General features: G+C 39.2%; 1 protein-coding gene across 1 annotated transcript in view; it reads left to right on the forward strand.

Moving 5' to 3' along the window:
• si:dkey-195m11.11 overlaps positions 1-21,323 on the forward strand; it is a 31,346-nt gene that overhangs the window by 2,070 nt on the left and 7,953 nt on the right. The window contains exons 2-4 of the mRNA XM_039756468.1: positions 5,042-5,089; positions 13,621-13,944; positions 19,091-19,396. Coding sequence (XP_039612402.1) covers positions 5,042-5,089; positions 13,621-13,944; positions 19,091-19,396 — 678 coding nt within the window. The remainder of the gene's footprint in view (positions 1-5,041; positions 5,090-13,620; positions 13,945-19,090; positions 19,397-21,323) is intronic.

Below are 21,323 nucleotides of genomic sequence, written 5' to 3' on the forward strand. Positions count from 1 at the left end.
AAGGACCTGGGGAGCCATGCTTCCCTTGTAGCCTGGACGTACTAGGAAGTCATGAGGATGGAAGCCTCAAAGTACTTCCAGGCTAATTAATAGACCAGATTTGGGATTCTCCATCTGACCTGGAAGTGCTGGCAAGTCACGTGGGAGGAAGAACACAAGCACTTCCAGGTCGGGAACTATGTAAAGAACTGTAGGAGACCTAGTAAGCGAGCCAGAGTCGGGAGGAGTGTGACAGAGCTTGCTGGGAGGTGTGGAGAAGAGATTGTGTTTATTATTATTATTATTATTATTATTATTATTATTGTATATTGACTTGCCTGTTTATTGTGGCTGGGGTGCTTTGGAGGTACTGCTTAAAAGAAAAAGTATTAAAACACTTCTTGTTGCTTTTACATTGTGTCCTGAGCGTCTGTCTGCTGGCATTAAAGGGGCAACAGTGACCCCTAGCGTTTACACTAGTTAATTAACACAACGTGCACAGCTCCTGTTATCACAGTATCATTTGGAAAGACCCCCATGACATGTAATACAATAATGGAGTAGATGGGTGGATCTATGGGCACATGGCATTTACTATCACTATCCTGTGTATACAGAAGCATACCCTGTAAGTCAGGTTGAATGTCAGCATAACATTTCTGGTGGGATGGAGGACGAGGCACATTTTAAGACATACTTTCATTTCTAGGTGTTTCTAGGGTTCATTATTGTTAGAAAATAATATGTTGACACACCACTAGAAAAGCACTGTATGGTATATACAAAGAAATAGGGGTAAAGGATTTTTAAATAATAAAAAACACATTTCTTAAAAGTCATCTTTAAGGGATTGAACTGTTATTTCCTAACACAGTCAGACACCATAAAGCAGGCAGCACTGGGCACCGTTAATGGAATAGCGTAACTGTTGGTGAACAGTCCAATCAATGTGGGATTTTTGTTTTGCCTATTTAAAGGTCGTTTCATATTCTCCAAAAAAATTCCTTTTTAAACTCCTAATCTATTTTAGGGACACAGTGGGATTAAATTCGCAGGCTACCAGCAAAGACCCTTCAGTTGGTGAGTGTGCCACATGATGGACTGGTTTGCTTTTTGCCTTGTGCCTGACACTTGATGAGCTGCAGCTCCTGATGAGTTTGCAGTGTAATGTGCTGGCCCATTAAATAAATGAATAAGCAATGAACAGAGGGGAAGGACTCTTGACTGAACTTTTCATTCATACCATACACAACTAGACATAAAGGCGCAATGCAAACATGTGCGGAGGCTGCACTTTGATCTCAAATTTGCAAGAAGGAACAGAAACGACGATTGTTTCTTAGAAAACGTAATTGTTTTGAGGAGGTCTTTCCTTGAATGTGCTGTCACATTTGGTTTTATTTGTTGATTTAGCAACTTCAGCATTAATAGCATAAACCATCTTAACAACATTGTAAAACCTAGCCGTAAAATTACTGTTTTGCAACAGACCTCGGCCACTGAGCTGAATTATAAATCAGGTTAGAAAGAAGGCCAGCTCAGTCTAGTCAGACAGTGTCCATCCTCTTTTCTCTTAATTTCTAATGTTGCCATCAGGCTACAGGTTCAGGCTTCTGTGAGTGAAGAGCAACAGATTTAAGAACTTTTTTATTGCCAGAGCTATAAGCATTCTGGATTCCTTTACTAGTAGGGATGATGCTAAATTCGGACTTATTATTTTGTGTACTGTTAAAGGTTATTATTCATCTTTGTACTAAACTTGTGTGTGTGGATACTTATGGTAATACTGGTTGTCCGCTGTTGTGTCTTTGCTTGTTTTCTTGTATCTGTGTAACAGTGTCTTATGTTTCGCATGTTCCTGCTGCAAGCAAATGTCCCTCTTGAATAGTAAAGTCTACCTAACCTAAACTAACATAACCTAACCTACATTCACCTGACTGTTATCTAACCAGTACTGGACAGTCTAACCAGTACTCAACTGGAACCTATCCTGACAATCTTCAAAATTTAAAAATTTTACCTGCTTTTACTTTGGTCTTAATTTAATTATTTTAAATCAGCTCAGGGTGACACTGTAGCTAGCACTGCCTCATTCCAGGTACAGGAATGCAGGTACTCCCAAAGATGTGCACATTAAATTAATCTGACATTTTAAAATTATGTGGTGTGATGCTCTCCCATTTCAGCGTTATTTCTGCCTTGTGCCCTGGGACCAACAATTGGATTATATGAGTTTGAGAATGTTATGTAATGTTCATTCTTTCCAGTTAAAATGTTAAAATATTTGTCTTGGGGGGTGTTGGCATAGGGAGCAAGGCAGGAACAAACCCTGGATGGGTAGCCAGTCCATTGAACACACACACCAAACACAGGCTAGAGCCAATCTAGAGTCACCAATCCACCTAACCTGCACCCACGCAGATATGGGGAGAACATGCAAACTCCATGCAGGAAGATGCCGGGATACAAACCCTGGTCATCTTACTGCGAGGGAGAAACACTACCAGTGCACCACCCAGTATGTCCTAATGGAGTTTAAAAATGAACTTTGGCCAGAATCGGGAGGAAGAAGACAAAGCCTGAGGAGGAAGTGGAGGTGAATGGACTGGCGGCAGAGAAGGGACTGTGTTGTGTTGGTGTACTGTGCACAAAACTGTAAATAAACCAGGTGTTGTGTGTTGAACCTGTGTTCTGCCTCTCTGTGTCAGGGGTTAGGGTGGCTGTACGCACCCAGGCTTCACAATGGCATCCCAGATGGGACTCGTGGCCGTCTGCTGACAGAAGCCCCTTAAATAATTTTGTGGACAATCTGGCCGAAGAATGGTGGGTACTGGTCCCTTTTATAGGGCACCCAAAAGGACTCAACAAGCTTCTTCTGGTCACACTTCTGGGTGTGGAGGAAGTGTGGCTAAATAAGGCCCTGGAAAGGTCCATGTGCCCCCTGGCGGTGGCCACGCGTTCCATGACCCATAGCCCCACTGGAAAGCTAGGAGGCTGCCCTCTGTTGGCCTGGGGGAGAAACTGTCCTAAAAATACTCTCTCCCCTGGTCATTCCAAACACTGGGCATCCTGGCTGGGTAAGGGTTCCGGCCACCTGCAACAATGGGCATAATCATCTCGCCTCTCTTCTTCCATTACACTTTGACATAGCATCACAGGGAGCTGGACTGTATCCAGGCAGCAAGAAGGAAACCCATCTTGGATGGAAAGGGACTAGGAATTGAACCTGAGTCCTTGGAACTGTGAGAATGTGCTTCCAGAACACCCATTTCTTTTAAACAACACCATCATTTGCTTAATTATGCAATTCTTTTATTTGTAAATTATTACACACTCTTGTCAGTGCATGCTGCTAATCTGTTCTTAACATTCTGTTTATTTAACTCCTCCATGTTTTGAACTGCTTTGTCTTGTAATATTAATAGTTGGGCAAGCATCTTATGATGACAACTGCCATTAAAGTGATGAAAGTCTTACTCAAGACCAAAAATATTGTAAAAATTGATTCTGGAGCCTGAACAGTCATTTTTAGGACCATGAATGTACTCAATTTCAACTTGTGTGAAGAACTTCCAGTAATGCCACACAAATCGTTACCCATTGATGCCCACTGATTTTCAGACGGTTCTTCTCTTTCAAAGAACTTTCTGAAATTTTTGGTGGCAGGAACTAAGTATATTCAGATGAGAATTTGTACGTTAAGGAATGGCGGTGTTGTTGCGGTGAATGAGCAGTGGGTGAACACCATAAGGGTGGCACAGTAGCTTTACATAAATGAGTTGGCATATTGCCAAAGAGCATGGTAGAGTGTGGTGGAAACTGAGATCTTAATTAAAGAAAGAAACTTTACCTCTACCAGGACAAGTCTGATAAAAACCTTTTTCAGTCAGTAATCAGGCAGGAGAAAAACTTGTCCATCTGTGTCATTTATTACTCTTGCAGCAACATGCTGAAGGAGGAACATCTATTACAGCAGTCTGTTACAGTATGGTCAGAATGATCAAAAAAACAAATGGTAGAATTCTATCTTATAAAAAAAATTAAATTACATACAGTGTCAATCAGTGCATACCTTTTACTCTGGCTGGTTCATGGGTTTACACATCAGATATTTTTATTATGCTCTTGTTCTTCTTATATGTTTAGGTTTAACTATCAGGTCAGGTGGGGGAGCACGCACCGGTACAGTGTGTTCCTGCACCCACCATATGATAAAACAGCTCGGGATCCAGGCAGACACCTGGTCTAGTCCCACCCCCTGGAAATGACCATCTATCTGCCACAGCCAGGTGTTATATGGACGTCCCCTTGGCCTGGTCCAGCAGCACGGGTCTTCAACAATGAGGAACCTGTGAGCCGGATCACCCTCTAGGAATCGAGCCACATGGCCATAGTGCCGTAAGTGACAATGCAGGTCTGAATTGGAACTCTGTGAGCAACTGCTCATTCGACACAAAGTCAAACCAGCGGTACCCAATTGATTCTCCGCAGAGACACAGTACCGAAGGAGTCCAGTCTATGTCTCAGGTCACTGGATAGCATCCATGTTTCGCAACCATATAGCAAAACAGGAAGCACCAGGACTTTAAAGCCTTGGGCCTTTGTACATTTGCTGAGATATCAGGAGTGCCTCACACCCCTTTCCAGCGACCTCATAAACCCCCAGAGACATGAATGTTGCTGCTGAGGTAAGTAAACATCCCAAGCAGAGGAGCACCACCACTGTGCCACCTTACTGTCAGTGCCATAAACATCATCTTACTGTTTATTATAATAGTTCTGCTAAAATAATTCCCCCATTTGACTAGGGTAGGAAATTAAATTTGGTCATCTCTCTGTCACAGCAGCATGCAGGCATGTGTTATAAAGATGAAAGTTAGTTGTGGGAATCAGGAGCAAACTACTAAGACATGCAGCTGAAGCAGAAACCTTGACAACTTTTAGGAAGATTCTGAATAAGATATTGGGGCACCTAAACAAATGAGCCTGATGGACTGAATGGTCTTCTCATATTGGTCAACTGTCTGATGTTCTTATGACTCTCTCCTTCATCTTTCAACAGCTCTGATGACTTTGTTTGCTGTCCAGTGTGCACCGGTACTCACCAATGGTAAGCATTCCAATAGGGCTCTTAAGCATCGGGCTGTCATATCTTTAAAGACGCACATTTGTCTTTGAATATTCTTGTTTTGTCAAATTTAATTCAGATAGACCCCCCTACTTCATGCTAACAGTAAGGTAAATGAGTTAAACCACAAGTGGCACAGGAGTGTGTGCTGCTTCTTTAAAACTTCAGAGACTTGTGTTAAATTCCGGACCCAGTCACGAGTTGTGAGATGGATGTATTTTCTTCGCATGTGTCAGCCTTTCATGAATACTACAAAAGAAAATTAAAAATTCTATAAGGAAATAAATAAGTGCAAATGCAAAATGCAACAAATAAGTATGTAAAAATGCTCAGCAAGACCTGAGGCCTAAAGATGTGTTCTGAATAGCCACCCTCGTGCCCAGCCGAAGGTCAGTCAGTTTAACGTCTCCTGTTTCAATTTTATGTTCTTAATTGTTCAGTCCAATATTCTAATTTTTCATTCAAAAATTAGATTTCACATTTTTAGTGGTGTACAGGAAAAAATGCTTGAGACACCTGACTGTTGATGTACTAAAAGTGGATTGTAGTTCTTCATTGATGTTTTTACAGGCAATGGAATTGTTCTTTGTTAATATACTGTGTCATCAAATGTGAATTTAAGCATAACAGCACCACAAGCGTGCCTTGTTAGGTTTGTGCCTGATGCTTTCGGATTAAGAATCCAGTCCTTAGGGACTTTGGGATCAAATAAATGGGTTTACCAAATGAAAGAAGGAACAGATTTAATGGGGAATGTGGCTAAAGGCTGAGCCAGGAGGAAGAATGAGAAGGCCCAGGGGAAGGATAAACGTGATCTGATTAAGGTGCAAGCAAGTGTGGACGAGGAAGTGAGAGCTAGCAGGATGGTGGGTCTGAGACAGCAGGAAGCCTGGGCATGATGGGAAACTGCAGGGCAATGCGTAGTCACATCAGAAACCATCCTGCAGATTACCACTGCATCTGCTTTCTGATCATTGCTGCATATGATGGCCTACCGAGTCCATCACACCTCTATGTTTGGGGAAAGAGCAAAACATCATCCTGTGCTCTTTGCTCTGGAATAGGATCCCTCAAATACATTCTCAGCAGCTGCCCAAAGGCCTTTGAAGAAGACCGCTACTACTGGCAGCCCAACCAAGTTCTCAAAGCAGTTGCTGAGATAGTAGCCTCAGCCGTTACCACTCAGGACTGGAGAAAAGCTTACCTCATAGCCAAGATCAGCAGCAGGTCTCCTTGCCTCAACTGCAGACTGGAAGTTGAGTGTAGATTTGGGCAAGCAAATATGGTGTTCTGAACACATTGCCATAATAATACTCCATCCAGACATGGTCATCGTATTGAACTCCACCAAAAAGATGATCATGTTAGAACTCACTATAACCTGGGAAGATCGCATGGAGGGGGCATATGAAAGAAAGCTTAACAAGTACCAGGAAACAGTAGAGCAATTTGTGAGACAGGACTGGAACGCTCACTGTGAACCAATAGAGGTTCGCTTTCGGAGCTTCACATTTACAGATGTGGTAAGGCTTATAAAGTAGAAGGCAATTAGGATATTCACTAATGCTGGAGAAAGAGCCACCAGATGGCTCTGGATAAAGAGGGAGGCCCTACTGGACCACAAATTGATCACCCCTGGATGGGCTACCTGGATAAGCGTTTCTGATGTTAAAAGACCAAAAACACCTGAAGACTCTATGTTACATCATTGAATGCACCCATATTGAGTTAGTTTCAGACAGACGATTTCAATTGTATTCATTTTATTCCAGAGTGTTCCACTTCTGGTTGCATATGACAGGTCCAACTTTTGGTGTCTAAATCATGCACAAGATCATTGAATGTGTGGAGTTTTCACATTCTTGACATGTCTGTGTCCAGCCCTCGTCTTATATCCCCACAGAAGTGCATACTAGAAGGTCCAGTGGGGGAGTTCAAGAGTGGGCCTTGCAATGGACTGATACTCCATACAGAGTTGGTTGGTATCAACTACTCATAACCTTGAACTGGATAATGGGGTTAATAAACGGAGGGATGGATATGTCAGGAACATTTTGAAAATGTGCCTGGACTGTCCATTTATAAAAATACACATTGAATGATCCTAAATCGGGATGTGCAATTTCTTCTTAGAAGTTCATACAAATGATTTATAAAACATCCAAATGTACAAATGCACACACATTCTGTTTATACAGTAAGTCTGTTGGGAGGATTTCTTTTTAAATAACTGCAGTGGTTTCAATGTACATTGTTTATTCAACAGATCTGAAGGAACATGGCAGATGAACAACCTGAGTTCTAGGATGGTTGACAAATGCCAACAAATATGGAAATGATTGATCTTATAAAGGCTGAGATAATTTGCATAACTTAGCTATAAACCACATCATTATACACTAATCAAGACAAAGAGAACATTTTAGTCCATTTTACATGGATGGGAAAGGCACCAAGAAAATCTGGATAGGCAAAGTCTTTGGATAGACAAAGTTAATGATAGAGTCGCATATCATATGAACTCATCATCTCATTATTGGATGTGCTGATAATGATGGGCAGCAAAAATCTTTATCGCACAGAAAATGTCCCTTACAAAACCATAAACAGGTTGCCATATAATCAAAAAAAGTTACCCATTATGTTAAAATGGCAAATGAATGGCAGGATCAGACCAAAAAAGGAAATTATTTATTTAAATTCGATATTTTATAACTACGATAGAGGTTATAGCAAATATGTTTACTCAAAAATCTAAGTATACTGTATTGCTTGATGGGTTGTGCAATGGCATTCTATTAAGCAGGTGAGCAAAATCTCACAAGCAGGTGTTATTTGACGAAGAGTATGCAGAGCCACTGCCAATCTGGCTGTAGGTTCTCTCTGAAAGGTCTCCATTACAATGAACTGAAGAAGACAGAGAGAACTCACATCTTCACTAGAATAACTTGACTGTGTATAACGGAACTCTCAAGGGTGGGAGATGTCCACAAGTGTGGCTATTAGTATTTAATAATGGCTCATCAGAACGAACAAAATAGTCTAAATCAATCTCTGGTAACACACTCTTTGTGAAACATTCTATTGGTGAAGTTCTCAATTGTCTCAAGGTCTCAACTATGGGTCCTTACCCTTTTAAAGATATGCCACTACCATAAATAGAGCTTAATGATGCTCAGTGGGTAGGGTGGATGTTGCATTTTAATGAAATGACATTTGAAATAATGAGACACAAGCAGTGGATATTTTGTCATATCCACATAATGCATTTTATCATTTCTTATCTTTTCGTTTAACTGGAGTTAACCTCCTTGGCGTTAGCCCTGAGTATAACTCAGGCTTGGTATTCAATGCAATTACGGTTAAACTTGAGTCATGGTGATTTGTAACGATACGCTTTACAGTTTTAACACTAAAATCCCTGAAGCCTACGAAAAAACTCGTAATCCATTTTTTTTGTAGGTTTCAGGGATTCTAGTGTTAATTCCAAATAACTCCAGAGACAGTACACTGCTGCCACCTATTGAATTAAATAACATCATGCTGCAACAAAAAATATTTTTGTGCATTCTGCAACTTTATGGTAACTCTAAGGTAACTCATCAAAATTCATGAGTGGGGCCGAGCCTTCAAAGAATAACACAATGGCAGACAAAAAGTCATTTAGGTAGTTTTAGAAGGAACTGAAATTGAACCATTGCTCGAATCAAGCAATAGCGATGGCAATCATACTTTCTTCCATAGTCAAACCACTATGATATAACTGGTGAATTTGGTCATGTGAAGCTTTACAGTGGTGCAGCAGTAGCTGTGTGACAAAAAAGGCAAAATAATTATAATCAAGTACCAGGGCAAGCAAGACGTTAGCTCCCTAAGCACTGTCAATGTTCTATCTATCGAACTATATACATCGAACTATCGATGTTCATGTTGGGGGAAATGTGGAAGTCACTAAGCCTTGGGCTCTGGTAGCCTGCGATAACAGAAAAGGGTGCATTGACAATCTAGGTCAGGCACTGACATTCTACCCTCTCATGCGAAAGCAACAGAAAAAAACATAAGAAAAGCGCGCAAAGAAACACGCTTCTAATGTACCGATTGTGACGTCAGGATGTGAGTTGGTGACTGTCTCAAAACACATCACAAGAAGGACGGGTACTAAATGTGCGTCAGCACAGCAGTGGACACAACACATACCTTTTGTATTGTATTTATGTTGATATTTTGGTATTTACATATTTCTATTACATATAATAAGATTTTGATCTTGTTGAAAAAAATTAATAATTTTTGACTCATTTTTCCAGAATAAACATAGCAACTAAGGAAGTTAAATCAATTACTTCTTCTGAATAGACTTTTCATCTTTTGTCTTTCCCTTCTTCTGGCCTCATATCAATAAGTTAATGCAATTCTCATGTTTTTTCTTTACATTTTAAGGTTTTCACTCTTAATGGTAGCTGAACATAATTCATTTTTGTTTCTTTGTTATTGTTACAAATCTCACATCATTATTAATAAGATGGCCATAAAAAACAATGTGCTGTGGCCTTCAGATCCAATGCAAAAAAAACATTTTTTAAGTATAAGAACAATTTCACTCTAATTTCATCCATCCATCCATTATCCAACCTGTTATATCCTAACTACAGGGTCACGGGGGTCTGCTGGAGCCAGTCCCAACCAACACAGGGCACAAGGTAGGAAACAAACCCCGGGCAGGGCGCCAGCCCACTGCTGGGCACGCACACATACTAGGGATAATTTAGAATCGGCAATACACCTAACCTGGATGTCTTTGGACAGTGGGAGGAAAACAGAGTACCCGGAGGAAACCAATGCATACACGGGGAGAACATGCAAACTCCATGCAGGGAGGACCCCGGAAGTGAACCCGGGTCTCCTAACTGCGAGGCAGCAGCACTACCCACTGCGTCACTACGCCACCCCACTCTAATTTCAGGTTTTATAAATTCCAGTTTGTACATTGGTTTAACATAAGATCAGAATCTGTTTGTCATTTTATAAATAAGGCCCCCACAGCTGTTTGCCTGGTTCATGCCCAATGCCACCGCGATATGCCAATGACCCCTCCACCCCTCTGAAATGGGTGAAGCAGCTTTGAGAATGTTCTGTGCTAAGAAATGAGTAGCAGCCTCCAAGGTTGTTTTGCAATCTGTTCTAATAAAATGAAACCATGTGGCTTAAAATCTCTCTAGAGATGTGTCACAATATCTGTCGTCATTGCAAACTGCTGCCCTTGACTCTTATTATAATTCTTTTGCTTTCTGGTTGGACCTACTAGATTATTTTTTTCTTTTTAAATTTGCATTGAAAGGCTACTAATTTCCTACAATTACCAATGTTACAGATGTAAGGCAACAGCATGAACTGACACTTACGGGACACCCGGAGATGCAAAATAAGCATTGAAACATGAGAGACAAAGAAACACCACATGAGACTAGTGCTTTAAGCCTTTAATAAATTGGGTATAACTATTGTTTAATTTCAAAACAGTTTAGAAGTCAAGCAAAATGACACCTTTTTTGGTCTAACTAAAAAGATTACAATATGCAAGCTTTGGAGGCAACTCAGGTCCCTTCTTCAGGCAAGATGCAACCCAGAAATAATGAATATAAGATGTAATCCAGAAATAATAATAAAATAGGCTCTAGTAGCTAACTTCCTCCTGCCAGAAATGCCAGACTGCCTTGTAGTCACCTGTATCACAGGGTACTCAGTCCCTAGAAATCAGCCTGTAAGGTGTCAACCCTGTCTCTAAGTGCTCTTGTCTGCTGGCTGCTACTGTACTAAAGGACCTGCAGGACCAGTTAAATGTGAGAATGGGGGAGTGTGGCTGGCCAGACTGCAGTTAGTGTATAGTAAATCATCCCTCTACCCTTAGACCGCATTACCCGGTTTGGGGGTGCACCTGGGCCTGGGCTATTATAATGATGTGGTAGAAACTGAGAACCATGCTTTGCAAAATTAATCAATAAACTATGCCAATTCTTTTTTATTCATTCATTCATTCGTTCAGTTTCCACCGCTTATCCAAAACTGGGTCACAGGGGTCCTATGTCCCCTTCCTCAGCCACACTTGCCACCTCTTATTGTGGGATTCCATGGCATTCCCAGGCCATCTGGGAGATATAATCCTCCCAGCGAACCCTGGGTCCTCCCTGGGGTTTCCTCCCAGATGGTCATTCCCATAAAACTTCCATAGGGATACATCCAGGAGGCATCCGTATCAGATACCCGAACCACTGTAATTGTCTCCTCTCGATGCGCAGAGTAAGAGGCTTTGCTCTGAGCCTCTCCCTGATGTCTGCTCTTCTCACCCTAACTCTAAGGGAGAGCCCAGCCATTGCCATATGCCATTTCTCAACCAGTCAAATTTGATCTAGGAAGAAAGGCATTTAATAAACATAATGCCCCTACCCAGAAATATTCATCTCATCTGCAGCCTTGTGGAAATGTAGACACAGGGACTACAATTCCCATCAGGCTCAAATAGTACACTGCAGCATACCATTTGATCAGAGCCCACAAAGTTTAAATAAGAGCACTGGCAAAAGTGGCCTGTCATTAAAGATGCTGCTATGTGTTTGTTTTTTCTCAGCCACTTTGGATAAAAATTTCATTGTATCGTCGTATTACCATACATCTTTTTGCCTCATGGTGGATTGTGTTTAGCCATGTTGCATTTACAAAAGACACTTTTCTCACTGTTTAATTGAATCAGGACCATTTTCTGAGAAATGTACAGGTCCAAAAGTGAATTGTGCATCGTTGCCAAACCCCTAGGGATCAATGTCACTTTCTTTATGCAAAAAAAGTTAAAAACTCCTAAATCCAAATATCTGTTTTTAGTAAGTTTTGCTATTGAAAAATCACAAGTGAAATGTAATGCATTCGACAGGAAAGTCTGCTGTTTTGCTTACCACTACCTGTTGTAATAACTTTTTTTACATAATCTTGGAGTGAAGTTTAGGCCACTGGATGTTGGCAGTTTGAGGCACATGGCTAAGCGTGCAATTCATTTTAACGTGCACACATTACGTGATGGATAAATTTGAGATAAACTGACTGAATGACATTTTTTATCACCGCATAGTCTTGCATTTTTGAAAAAGGCAACACTGCTGTCCTCCTTGTCATTACTCTGATTTTGCAATACCAATCAACAATCAGCATTGAAGGCTTTTAAAGTAAGAAAAATAAAGAGAAGCTAAAAAAAAAGTGAATTAAGTGATGGAGCCAAGCCACAATTGAACAAAACGAATCATGATTTTTTTTTCTATGGCTAATGGATACTTTTTAGAATGCGATAGAGAACAACAGAGGATGGCGCTTTTGAGTGAGTAACTTTTATTGTTTTTTTGTTGTTAGACATTTATTCAAACCCATTGTATACAGAGGTAGTACTAATTTTAGGCTTTGATTTTAATGGAGGGTGGCATGGTGGTGCAGTGGTAGGTTTGCCCTGCGTGGAGTTTGCATGTTCTCCCCGTGTTTGCGTGGGTTTCCTCCCACAGTCCAAAGACATGCAGGTAAGGTGCATTGGCGGTTCTAAATTGACCCTAGTGTGTGCTTGGTGTGTTTGTGTGTGTCCTGCGGTGGGTTGGCACCCTGCCCAGGACTGGTTCCTCCCTTGTGCCCTGTGCTGGCTGGGATTGGCTCCAGCAGACCCCCATGACCCTGCGTTCGGATTCAGTGGTTTGGATGGATGGATTTTAATGGAGAGTTGAGATTTCTAGTTTTGAATGAGTCAATTTTTAATCGCCTTTATAACATTGACGAAGACTATTGTTGGTGATATCCTTTAACATGGATCTCTTCCACACCATACAACATCTCTAAAAACCATCCTTACGGTAGATGATTTCCAAAGTCCATTTATCTACATAGTTTTAATTTGCTGCAAAGCAGCTCAGGGTCATAAGGGTCAGCAGTCTATCAAAAGACATAGTAATGCTGATATATGCAGGAACACATTACAGGACACAAGACTCTAGGATGTGTCAGGGTAACCTGAGTATCTAAAAAAATAACACAAAATAAAGTAGCTTCTCAAGCTGTTGCTACAGTATTAAGCATCTTTCTGGATTTTTTAAAAGGAAACAAATGCCTCATAATACAACATAACATAAATAAAACATATCTGACAACAAACTAAAATAACAACTGAAGAGAAATCTGCTAGCCATAAGGACACTCATTATCAAGATGGACACTACTGGCCTAATCTGTTCTACAGGAATGGCATCAGTTTGGGCCTTCATGGGAAACTCACTCCACAACTTAGGCATGAGAATTGAGTAAGTGCATTCTTTTTGAATGAACATTTAAAGAGACCACAGACTAGAAGTAGTGAGGAGCAAAGCCATGTAGTGCTACATTGGAGAGTTTTTAAACTTGATGACTTGAGAGTTGTGTTTTCCGCCTATTCTTTAGCAGTCGATTGCATTTGTTTAACGTTTTTCTTTTTCTTTGGTTTTGTTTTGCAGCTGTGATCCCAACTCCTTCCCTCACTTTGTACAGTCCTGATGATCCCAGCAAAATTACTCTTTCCTCTTCAGTGACACTGATGTGCAAGCTTCCTCGTCAACCTCGATTTACGGTGAACGTTTTCTTTGGTAGGGGTTGGCAGCCTCACAGAAATGACACCATCAAAGTAGTTGACTCGAGTTACAAAGGCTATAATACGGAAGCAAAAGTAACTTTGACGGAACTCATTCCAGAAGATGAGAGCCTGTACACGTGCTGGTTTGCATTTACCAGTGATTCCAGTCAGCGCTCCGAGTACAGCCCTCCACTGAATATTACTGCCTGTAAGTTTACATCTTTCTTATACAAAATATTATTAATGTGCTTTAATGTGTATTATTTTGCATACGTAAGGGAGTGGGTGGCAAAAAAGCAAAGGACTTCTATTTCTGTGTTTCACACCCATCAGCAATCAATGCCCAAAAGATGATCCACACCCACCCCTCATGCATTTCTTTTACCCATAATTCTCTAAAAGTAATTTAAACAGAAGTCCCTGCTGGTGGCATGGCACTTAACACTCCTGTCCCTCATCTCCTCGAGGTGGGTCAGTGTTAATGTGGAGTATGCATGTTCTCCCCAAATCTGCTTGTCATTTCATTCCACATCCTTAAACACATGCATTGTACGCTGATTGCTGATTCTAAATCGTCCCTGCTTCAGTGTGCAGATGAATGTGCCCTGCTATGAACTGGCAGCACATTCTGGTTCCTACTTTCTACACAGTGCTCTTAGGATATAACCCGGCACCCTACAACTCTAAAGATGTCTGTTTGAAAATGGACGGATGGATTCATTCTGACACCTAGACGATGCATCCTGGTGTCATCTTGGTGTAAGACTGACTTTAGATCTATCGGTACAGTATCTAATATTAATTTCTTTATGGGGTCAGGGTCAGTATAATTGTTGGTTCTGAATTTCTCTGAGAGGTATCAGTGTGTGCTGTTATGGCGCTCAGGTATGCCAGTCCATAACAGCAGGTATTGATATAGACAGATAGATCTTTATTTGTGATATATCCAGAACAAATTCAAAATCAGTTCTATGCACTAATGGCAAAATATGCATCAATTGGAAGAACATACTTGTTTGCATAGTGTTATGCTAACATGTATTTTAGAGTGAGACTGGGAGAAGAGATGTAATCAAAGCAAAAAGAATAGGGCAGAACCAGAATAAGAGAACTGTCGACAATATGAAAACAAAAAAATCATAGTCAAAAGCTTATAGCAAGGTTTGTAACAAGGAAAATCTCGGACAAAAAAACGTTTTTAACAAAGAGTGAAGCTCCACAAAAAAAAAATTTTATATGCAAAATTTATAGAAACACATCAATTAATGATTTTTGTAACGTCAGGGTCAAAACCTCTGAAGTTCTGCCTATGGGTAGACAAGACGGTACCCATAATAAATGAAATGGCCCAAATACATTTTATAATTAAAATGCATATTGTATCAAAAAGTTCATGTTAGAAATACATTGCTGATCTTGCAAAACGCCAATTGGAGTACCAACTCCTGAAAAACATAATAAATAAATAATTGACAACTTCACAAAATAGAGGCATCAGAGGAAACTCAAACAAGTTCCACACAGAAAGGCGCCTCAGCTATAAAACAGTGAGATGGCAACTACCTGCTCTTCTAATGCCAAAATATTCTAAATCTATGAATCTCATTGTAACACACAGTAATTATAATAAAAAGCACTCTCTTCTTGATTTTATACTCAAATATAGCAACTTCTAACCACATTTGTTAAAAGGGAAAATGCAGAGATTATTTCCAAATAGGAAATGAAACTTAATCTGAATCTTTCCTATCTGTTATCTCAGCCAAATAACTAAACAAAGAGATCAAGATATCGTTGTACAAATTATGAAACCAAGAAGACTATATCTTATACAGACACTCTCAAAGTCTGTAGGTTTCCATCCAGTCTTGGATTATCATAAACTAGATGACCATTGTCCTTTATAATACCCTCAATTAAGTGATATCACTGGTCATAGCAACATGGCTAGCAACTGTACAAAAGCTAAGTGCAAAATGGCAGTGCCCACAAGAAACAAATTGGCCCTATGTTGAGATGTTAAATACTGTTAACAAATGTAATGGTTGCTTTTAGCACACGATAAACTTTTAATATGAATTTTCCTTATTCCGGAAACCCTACAGAAAGACACAAAGAACATTATATAAAAACGCTGAATAAATCTATGCAATATACTTTAAGTAGAATGTGATTAAGAGGAGAAGAGATTAAGGTGTTTAAAATTATGAGGAATTAGTACAGTGGATCGAGACTGCTACTTTAAAATGATTTCTTAAATAAGAACATAGGGAAATAATTGAAAACTTGTTAAGGGTAAATTTTGCACAAATTTCATAAAGTTTTATATTTATATAAATATATACAATTTATATAGCGCTTTTCTCACTACTAAAAGCACTTTACAAACTCCACTCAGGGAGGACTGGGGACGTGAATCCATGTTCGCCATACTGCAAGGCAGCAGCGTTGCCACTGCCATAGACACATGGAATAAAGTACTAAGAAGCATGGTACACCGCAAGAAATGAAAGCTAAGCAAGTTAAATGTTTTTAAATCAAGTCTTGTTTTCTTATTGTAAGAATTATTGACTTAAAAATAAATTTGTATTTAAGATTGTTTAGCCTATTTTAAGAAATTTATCAAGTACATTTTACTTTACAGATTTTTTTGCTAAATAAAATATACTTATGATATGAACAACAAATACAAAATATTGGATCAGTAAAACATGTTTCATGAAAGTATATGTTCTATCTTGGAATCGCTTTTGGAGACACTCCTCCTTAAAATACATACCTTCTCTTTACCTGTACAGATTTTGTTAATGTGGACCAACAGTGTAATGTCTAACCTGTTATTACTTTTGTTTTTCTATTCTTACACTTATCAACCTTTGGGGGATATGCAGTTAACAATTGCAATGCACTTGCACCCAGGGCTATAGTCCATTGCCTCACTGTCAGTAATTCATTTAGACTTCCTCCAGGTATGACTGTCACTATATCCTCGTGTCCTCCCTTATCCTTGATTGACCAAGCTGAGAAAGGAACTTGCCTTGGCGGTAGAGTACAGCAAACGTACAGGTGGGAAAGCAGACTTAGAAAGTTTTAATGTTTTAAGAATTATTAAAATAGCTTGAGCCATTTACGAAGACAGACAGAGTAGGGCAATTCACACCATACAGCCTGGATCGTCATATAGTTTTGTAAGACGATGAAGATCAGCAATACATTTGATATGTATTTTGGTTTCCAGGTGGAGCATGTGTTGCTGCTTGAAGTAACTCAACACATTTTTAGTTTGATTTCTCTTCTTCTCTTTAATCTCATTTACCCACTCTTATATTTTTCAAAAGCAATTATGCCTTTATTTATGGTACTTGTAGTATTTGGCACACTATCTGGACCTCATAAAATTAAAAATCCTGTTTCCAAAATCAGCCACCATTGGAATTCACACTTCTGACACCAGAAGTAGGAATCTAAAGTAGAGCATGTGTACATAACTCAGAAAGAGGTTATGAAACCATAAAGGGATCATGTGTTTTGTGATAGCAGTTCCACTTATACATTTGATTGAAACGGCTTCTTATCTTGTATCTGTTAACACATACATAGCCAAGCAAAACTCCATATACCGTATATACTCGCAGATAAGTTCTCCCGTGGAGAAGTCGGGACTTGATTTTACAGTGTAATTCCTGGTATTTTATAATGCTGGTTGTATAAGTCGAATGTGGAAAACTCACGCTATTGGTACAAAGGATTATGATATGCTAACGCCCACCTGAGAGAGTAACCACGGAACACATTGCCTTTTTTTTCTATGTGGGTGTGGCAATGTGCTGTATCAGTGGGTGCTCCTAACTTCTCTCTCTCTATTGTACCTATGTGACCACACGGTAATAGCCAAACTATTCCATAGCAATGCTTGCACTGATTTGTGTTTTTTGTATCTCACACCCTCATACACCTTTATCATTAGAGCCATCCCTTATCTACGATGGAGCGTTCGATCAGAAGAAAATATGAAGCTAGTTTTAAATTAAACGTTGTTGAAGTAGCAAAAAAAATTGGTAACTGCGCTGCTGCAACAAAATTCAATGCTTCTGAGAAACTGACGCGAGATTAGAGGAGGCAAGAAGATGTAAAAAAAAAAAAAGAATAAGTGTTGCATTTTTGAATGGCCGTATAAGTCAGGGTCTGATTTTATGATTGATTTTTCAGGTTTCAAGACCTGAATTATATGTAAGCATATACGGTAGCTACATTTCTAAAACTCTGGACTTCCAACACTTTAGGTTTCTTTTTGACATTTTTCAGTTGAAATAATTGTTGGACTATCCAGACAATTCTTATTTGTGTATTAAACTATAAGCAAGATACATTTTGCTTGTAACATAGCAGGCTGTTTAAATATAGAAAAGGAAAAGCATCTTTGTTAAAGTCCTTATATTACAGTTTAAGTCATACTTTTACAAATTACAAGAAAAGTTCTCTCTCCTTCCTTCTACAGGATAACATAATTTTAAATGTTTTGGAGGGCAACAAAATAAACTCATTATAGATAATGCATCTACAGCTAAATAGAGGAATAAATTGCTTACTTAGCTATATTTCTATTATTGATTAAATGTGAGATCCACGTGTATGTTGCCACCCAGCCATGTACTGCCAACCTGTTTAGTCGAGTTCACACCTGTGAGGGCGGAGTCTGATCCAGCAGCATCATGGGTGAGGCCAGGGCCAACCCTGGAAAATATGTACACTCGTGAGTAAGCTGTGTATTTTATAATTCGGAAAATAAAGGCATGGTTTATCCCATGGTCAAGTCCTTGGATATACTTATAGATGCCATGTTTCAAAATAATTAATTCCGCCACCAACTTTAAGGAAACTAAATTTAGCCCACAGCTATGCCCATTTTCTCTCTGTCATTTTCAAATAAGATGTTTCCCATGCCCCATCCTCTTTTACGCCCACTTTTAAAGTCAAAGTTTTAAACTTGCTAGAGTTTTGTTTTATCAGAAGAATGTTGGCTTTCAGTAGCTGGAGGTTTTCTAGAAGGTGATTTTCTTCCATGACACACACACACTAAGATATGAAGAACAGCTCAGTGGTCTCTAACATTTTTCATCATTCCAAAGTAATGTTTTGAATCTGGCATGCATTTTATATAATCTAATTTGCCAAAATTAACAATAAAAGCTATTTGTGTCCACTTTAAAATCAATCAATGAAAAGAGGCATAAGAAAGTCCTGCTGTGAAATACTGTAGCTTTACTATTTTCTGTTAACAGATTAACAGGCTGATTATATTGCTGAAAGTCAAAATGACAAGGTAATAATCCCTTATTTTGTATATTTTTCAGCCCTTCTCCCGCCCCCCACCAGCCAGATTTCTCCAGAAGTCATTGGTCCTGGACAAGACTACACAATATTCTGTCATACTCCTAAAATATTTTCTAATGTCACCTTCTTTATGTACTTCCACGGCAATGCCTATATACTGCCATACAACCAATCTGTGGACTTGTCTTATGGGCAGAACAGAATTTACAAGAGCATGAAAATGACTGATGATTACAGTAATGGAAATTACTCATGCACTTTTAATGTGAAGATTAACGGGCGCATTCTTAAATCACCTCACAGCAGAATGGTGGAAGTGGCCAAAGGTTAGTAACATTCTACAAAATCTACACTACCTCATGTCTGTTTGTAGTGTTACCTTTTCTTCAAAAAAAAAAAGAATGAAATAAAGAAAGCCCAACTGTAATGTCAGTGGCTAAAATGTTTAAAGCTGAGAATTCATCTTAATTATGATTCATGTGCTCATCTAGACCAGGTACCTTCTGACACATTATCTGCAATTCTCAAAAAAATCCGAAGAAAATTTAGAAAATTCTATCAATTATTAATCTTTTGATAATTTGTTTTTGCTTAAAATAATATTTGCCCAATGCCATAGTGTGACTTTATGGAAGGTTTAAACATCAGGAAATGTTATTTACATTAATAAATGTATGCTCTGACATTTAGTGGCTGTGTTGTTGTCAGAATATGCTAGGAGCGTAACTTCCAGAAGACATAAAGTCCAGCATCACTGATGCTACTCTTTTTAAAACCGCACCACATTCAATACAGTGTTCAAGATTATGGAATCAAAAACTCAAACAGATTTGGTGTGTACTTCCAGTAATAAATGTCTTTTGGCTATTGACTTCTAAAAACTCTTCTTTTTACTTCAGCGTTTTTACTTTAGTGTTTAGGCTTTCGTTGCAGTATGTCATTTGGGTATTGAATACTAACAATTGTCCTTTTGACAGCATTCACTGCTTCATGTTTTGGTTTTGTCCTAATTGATCCTGCTATTACTTTTTGAGCTTACACATATCTCTCAGTTTGACTTCTGCCTCCCTTAAAATAAAACAAAATTGAATTAATAGAATAATGCAAGTGTTTCACTTCTCAAAAAAGTTTGTGCAATAAATTACGTTTTGCTTCCAGTGAAATTTGTGCCAATCACACAAGAAGAAAGGTAATTAGTTCCTGTCCGGAAGTGTTTTCATGCACTAATTCTGTATGTGTCAGGCTGTTATTTAGTTATTAAATAAAGGTTTCTAGAAGAGAAGAGGAAAAAAATACATCACCAGGAGTGTGCATATCCTCAACTAGGATAAGGTGTTTGGTTGTTAAAAGGCATGGTGTATTTTACAGCATATGCTCTTCCATGAAGAAAACACAGAAAAGTGCAAAGTGGTGTATTTGGTGTGTCTTTATGTTGTAAATATGTAGCAGTTCACACTTTTAAAAAAGTAATTTTGTGTTGTGAGTTAGAGGCATAAACAGAACTCATTTTATGAGTGTTGTACAGATTGCATGCCTTTGGCAGCTACAGGAATTAACAAAGTTAACACTGAATTATCAGAGGCTTTAGGGAGCAGTGTTACTTGTTTTCCTTTTAAAACAGAGGTTTCCAACCCAGAGTACGAGATGGCATTTCGGGGGGTGTGACAAAGAGGAAGGTGCTACAAAATCTAGTGAGGTCTATTGTCCAATTTTATCATGTTGCAATCAATGCCTTGTGGTGTGCTGTCATTTGCAGGTCATTTATTACCCTCTATCTCCTCTTCCATGATTTGAAAAGAGTCGAGTATTGTGCATGGAATTGTCCCCTATGAATGAAATGTGTGTTCTCGTGGATTCCTTGCTATAGGCAGAGCTTTTGTAAAGGTGAATAAGTTTTTTTTTATAAGAGAATGGAATCTGGACCTTCCAGTGATCCATAGAGTAGGGAGAGGCCTAGTATTGATTTCTGTGGAAGCATTGATTGTTAAACATCACTGATTTTGAGGATTGATAGACATTTTTGCTAGGGGGGACTGAATTGGCTGCAACACCTGCTGGTTACACTCAGTCCATTTCTTCTGCAGACAGTCCAGTCGGTAGTTCAACAATTTTAACTGGGCGGTGTATCGTCAACTGTGTTTCATTGCTTAGTGGCATGCTGGCATCTGTTGCTTCAATCCCCCAGATCCCTTGATCATTGATTGTGTGTTATTTCCTCATGGCACTTGATGCTTCGCACGACACCACAATCCC

This window comes from Polypterus senegalus, chromosome 6 (assembly GCF_016835505.1).
Source record: "Polypterus senegalus isolate Bchr_013 chromosome 6, ASM1683550v1, whole genome shotgun sequence".
In the NCBI taxonomy this organism is placed as follows: Eukaryota; Metazoa; Chordata; class Cladistia; order Polypteriformes; family Polypteridae; genus Polypterus; species Polypterus senegalus.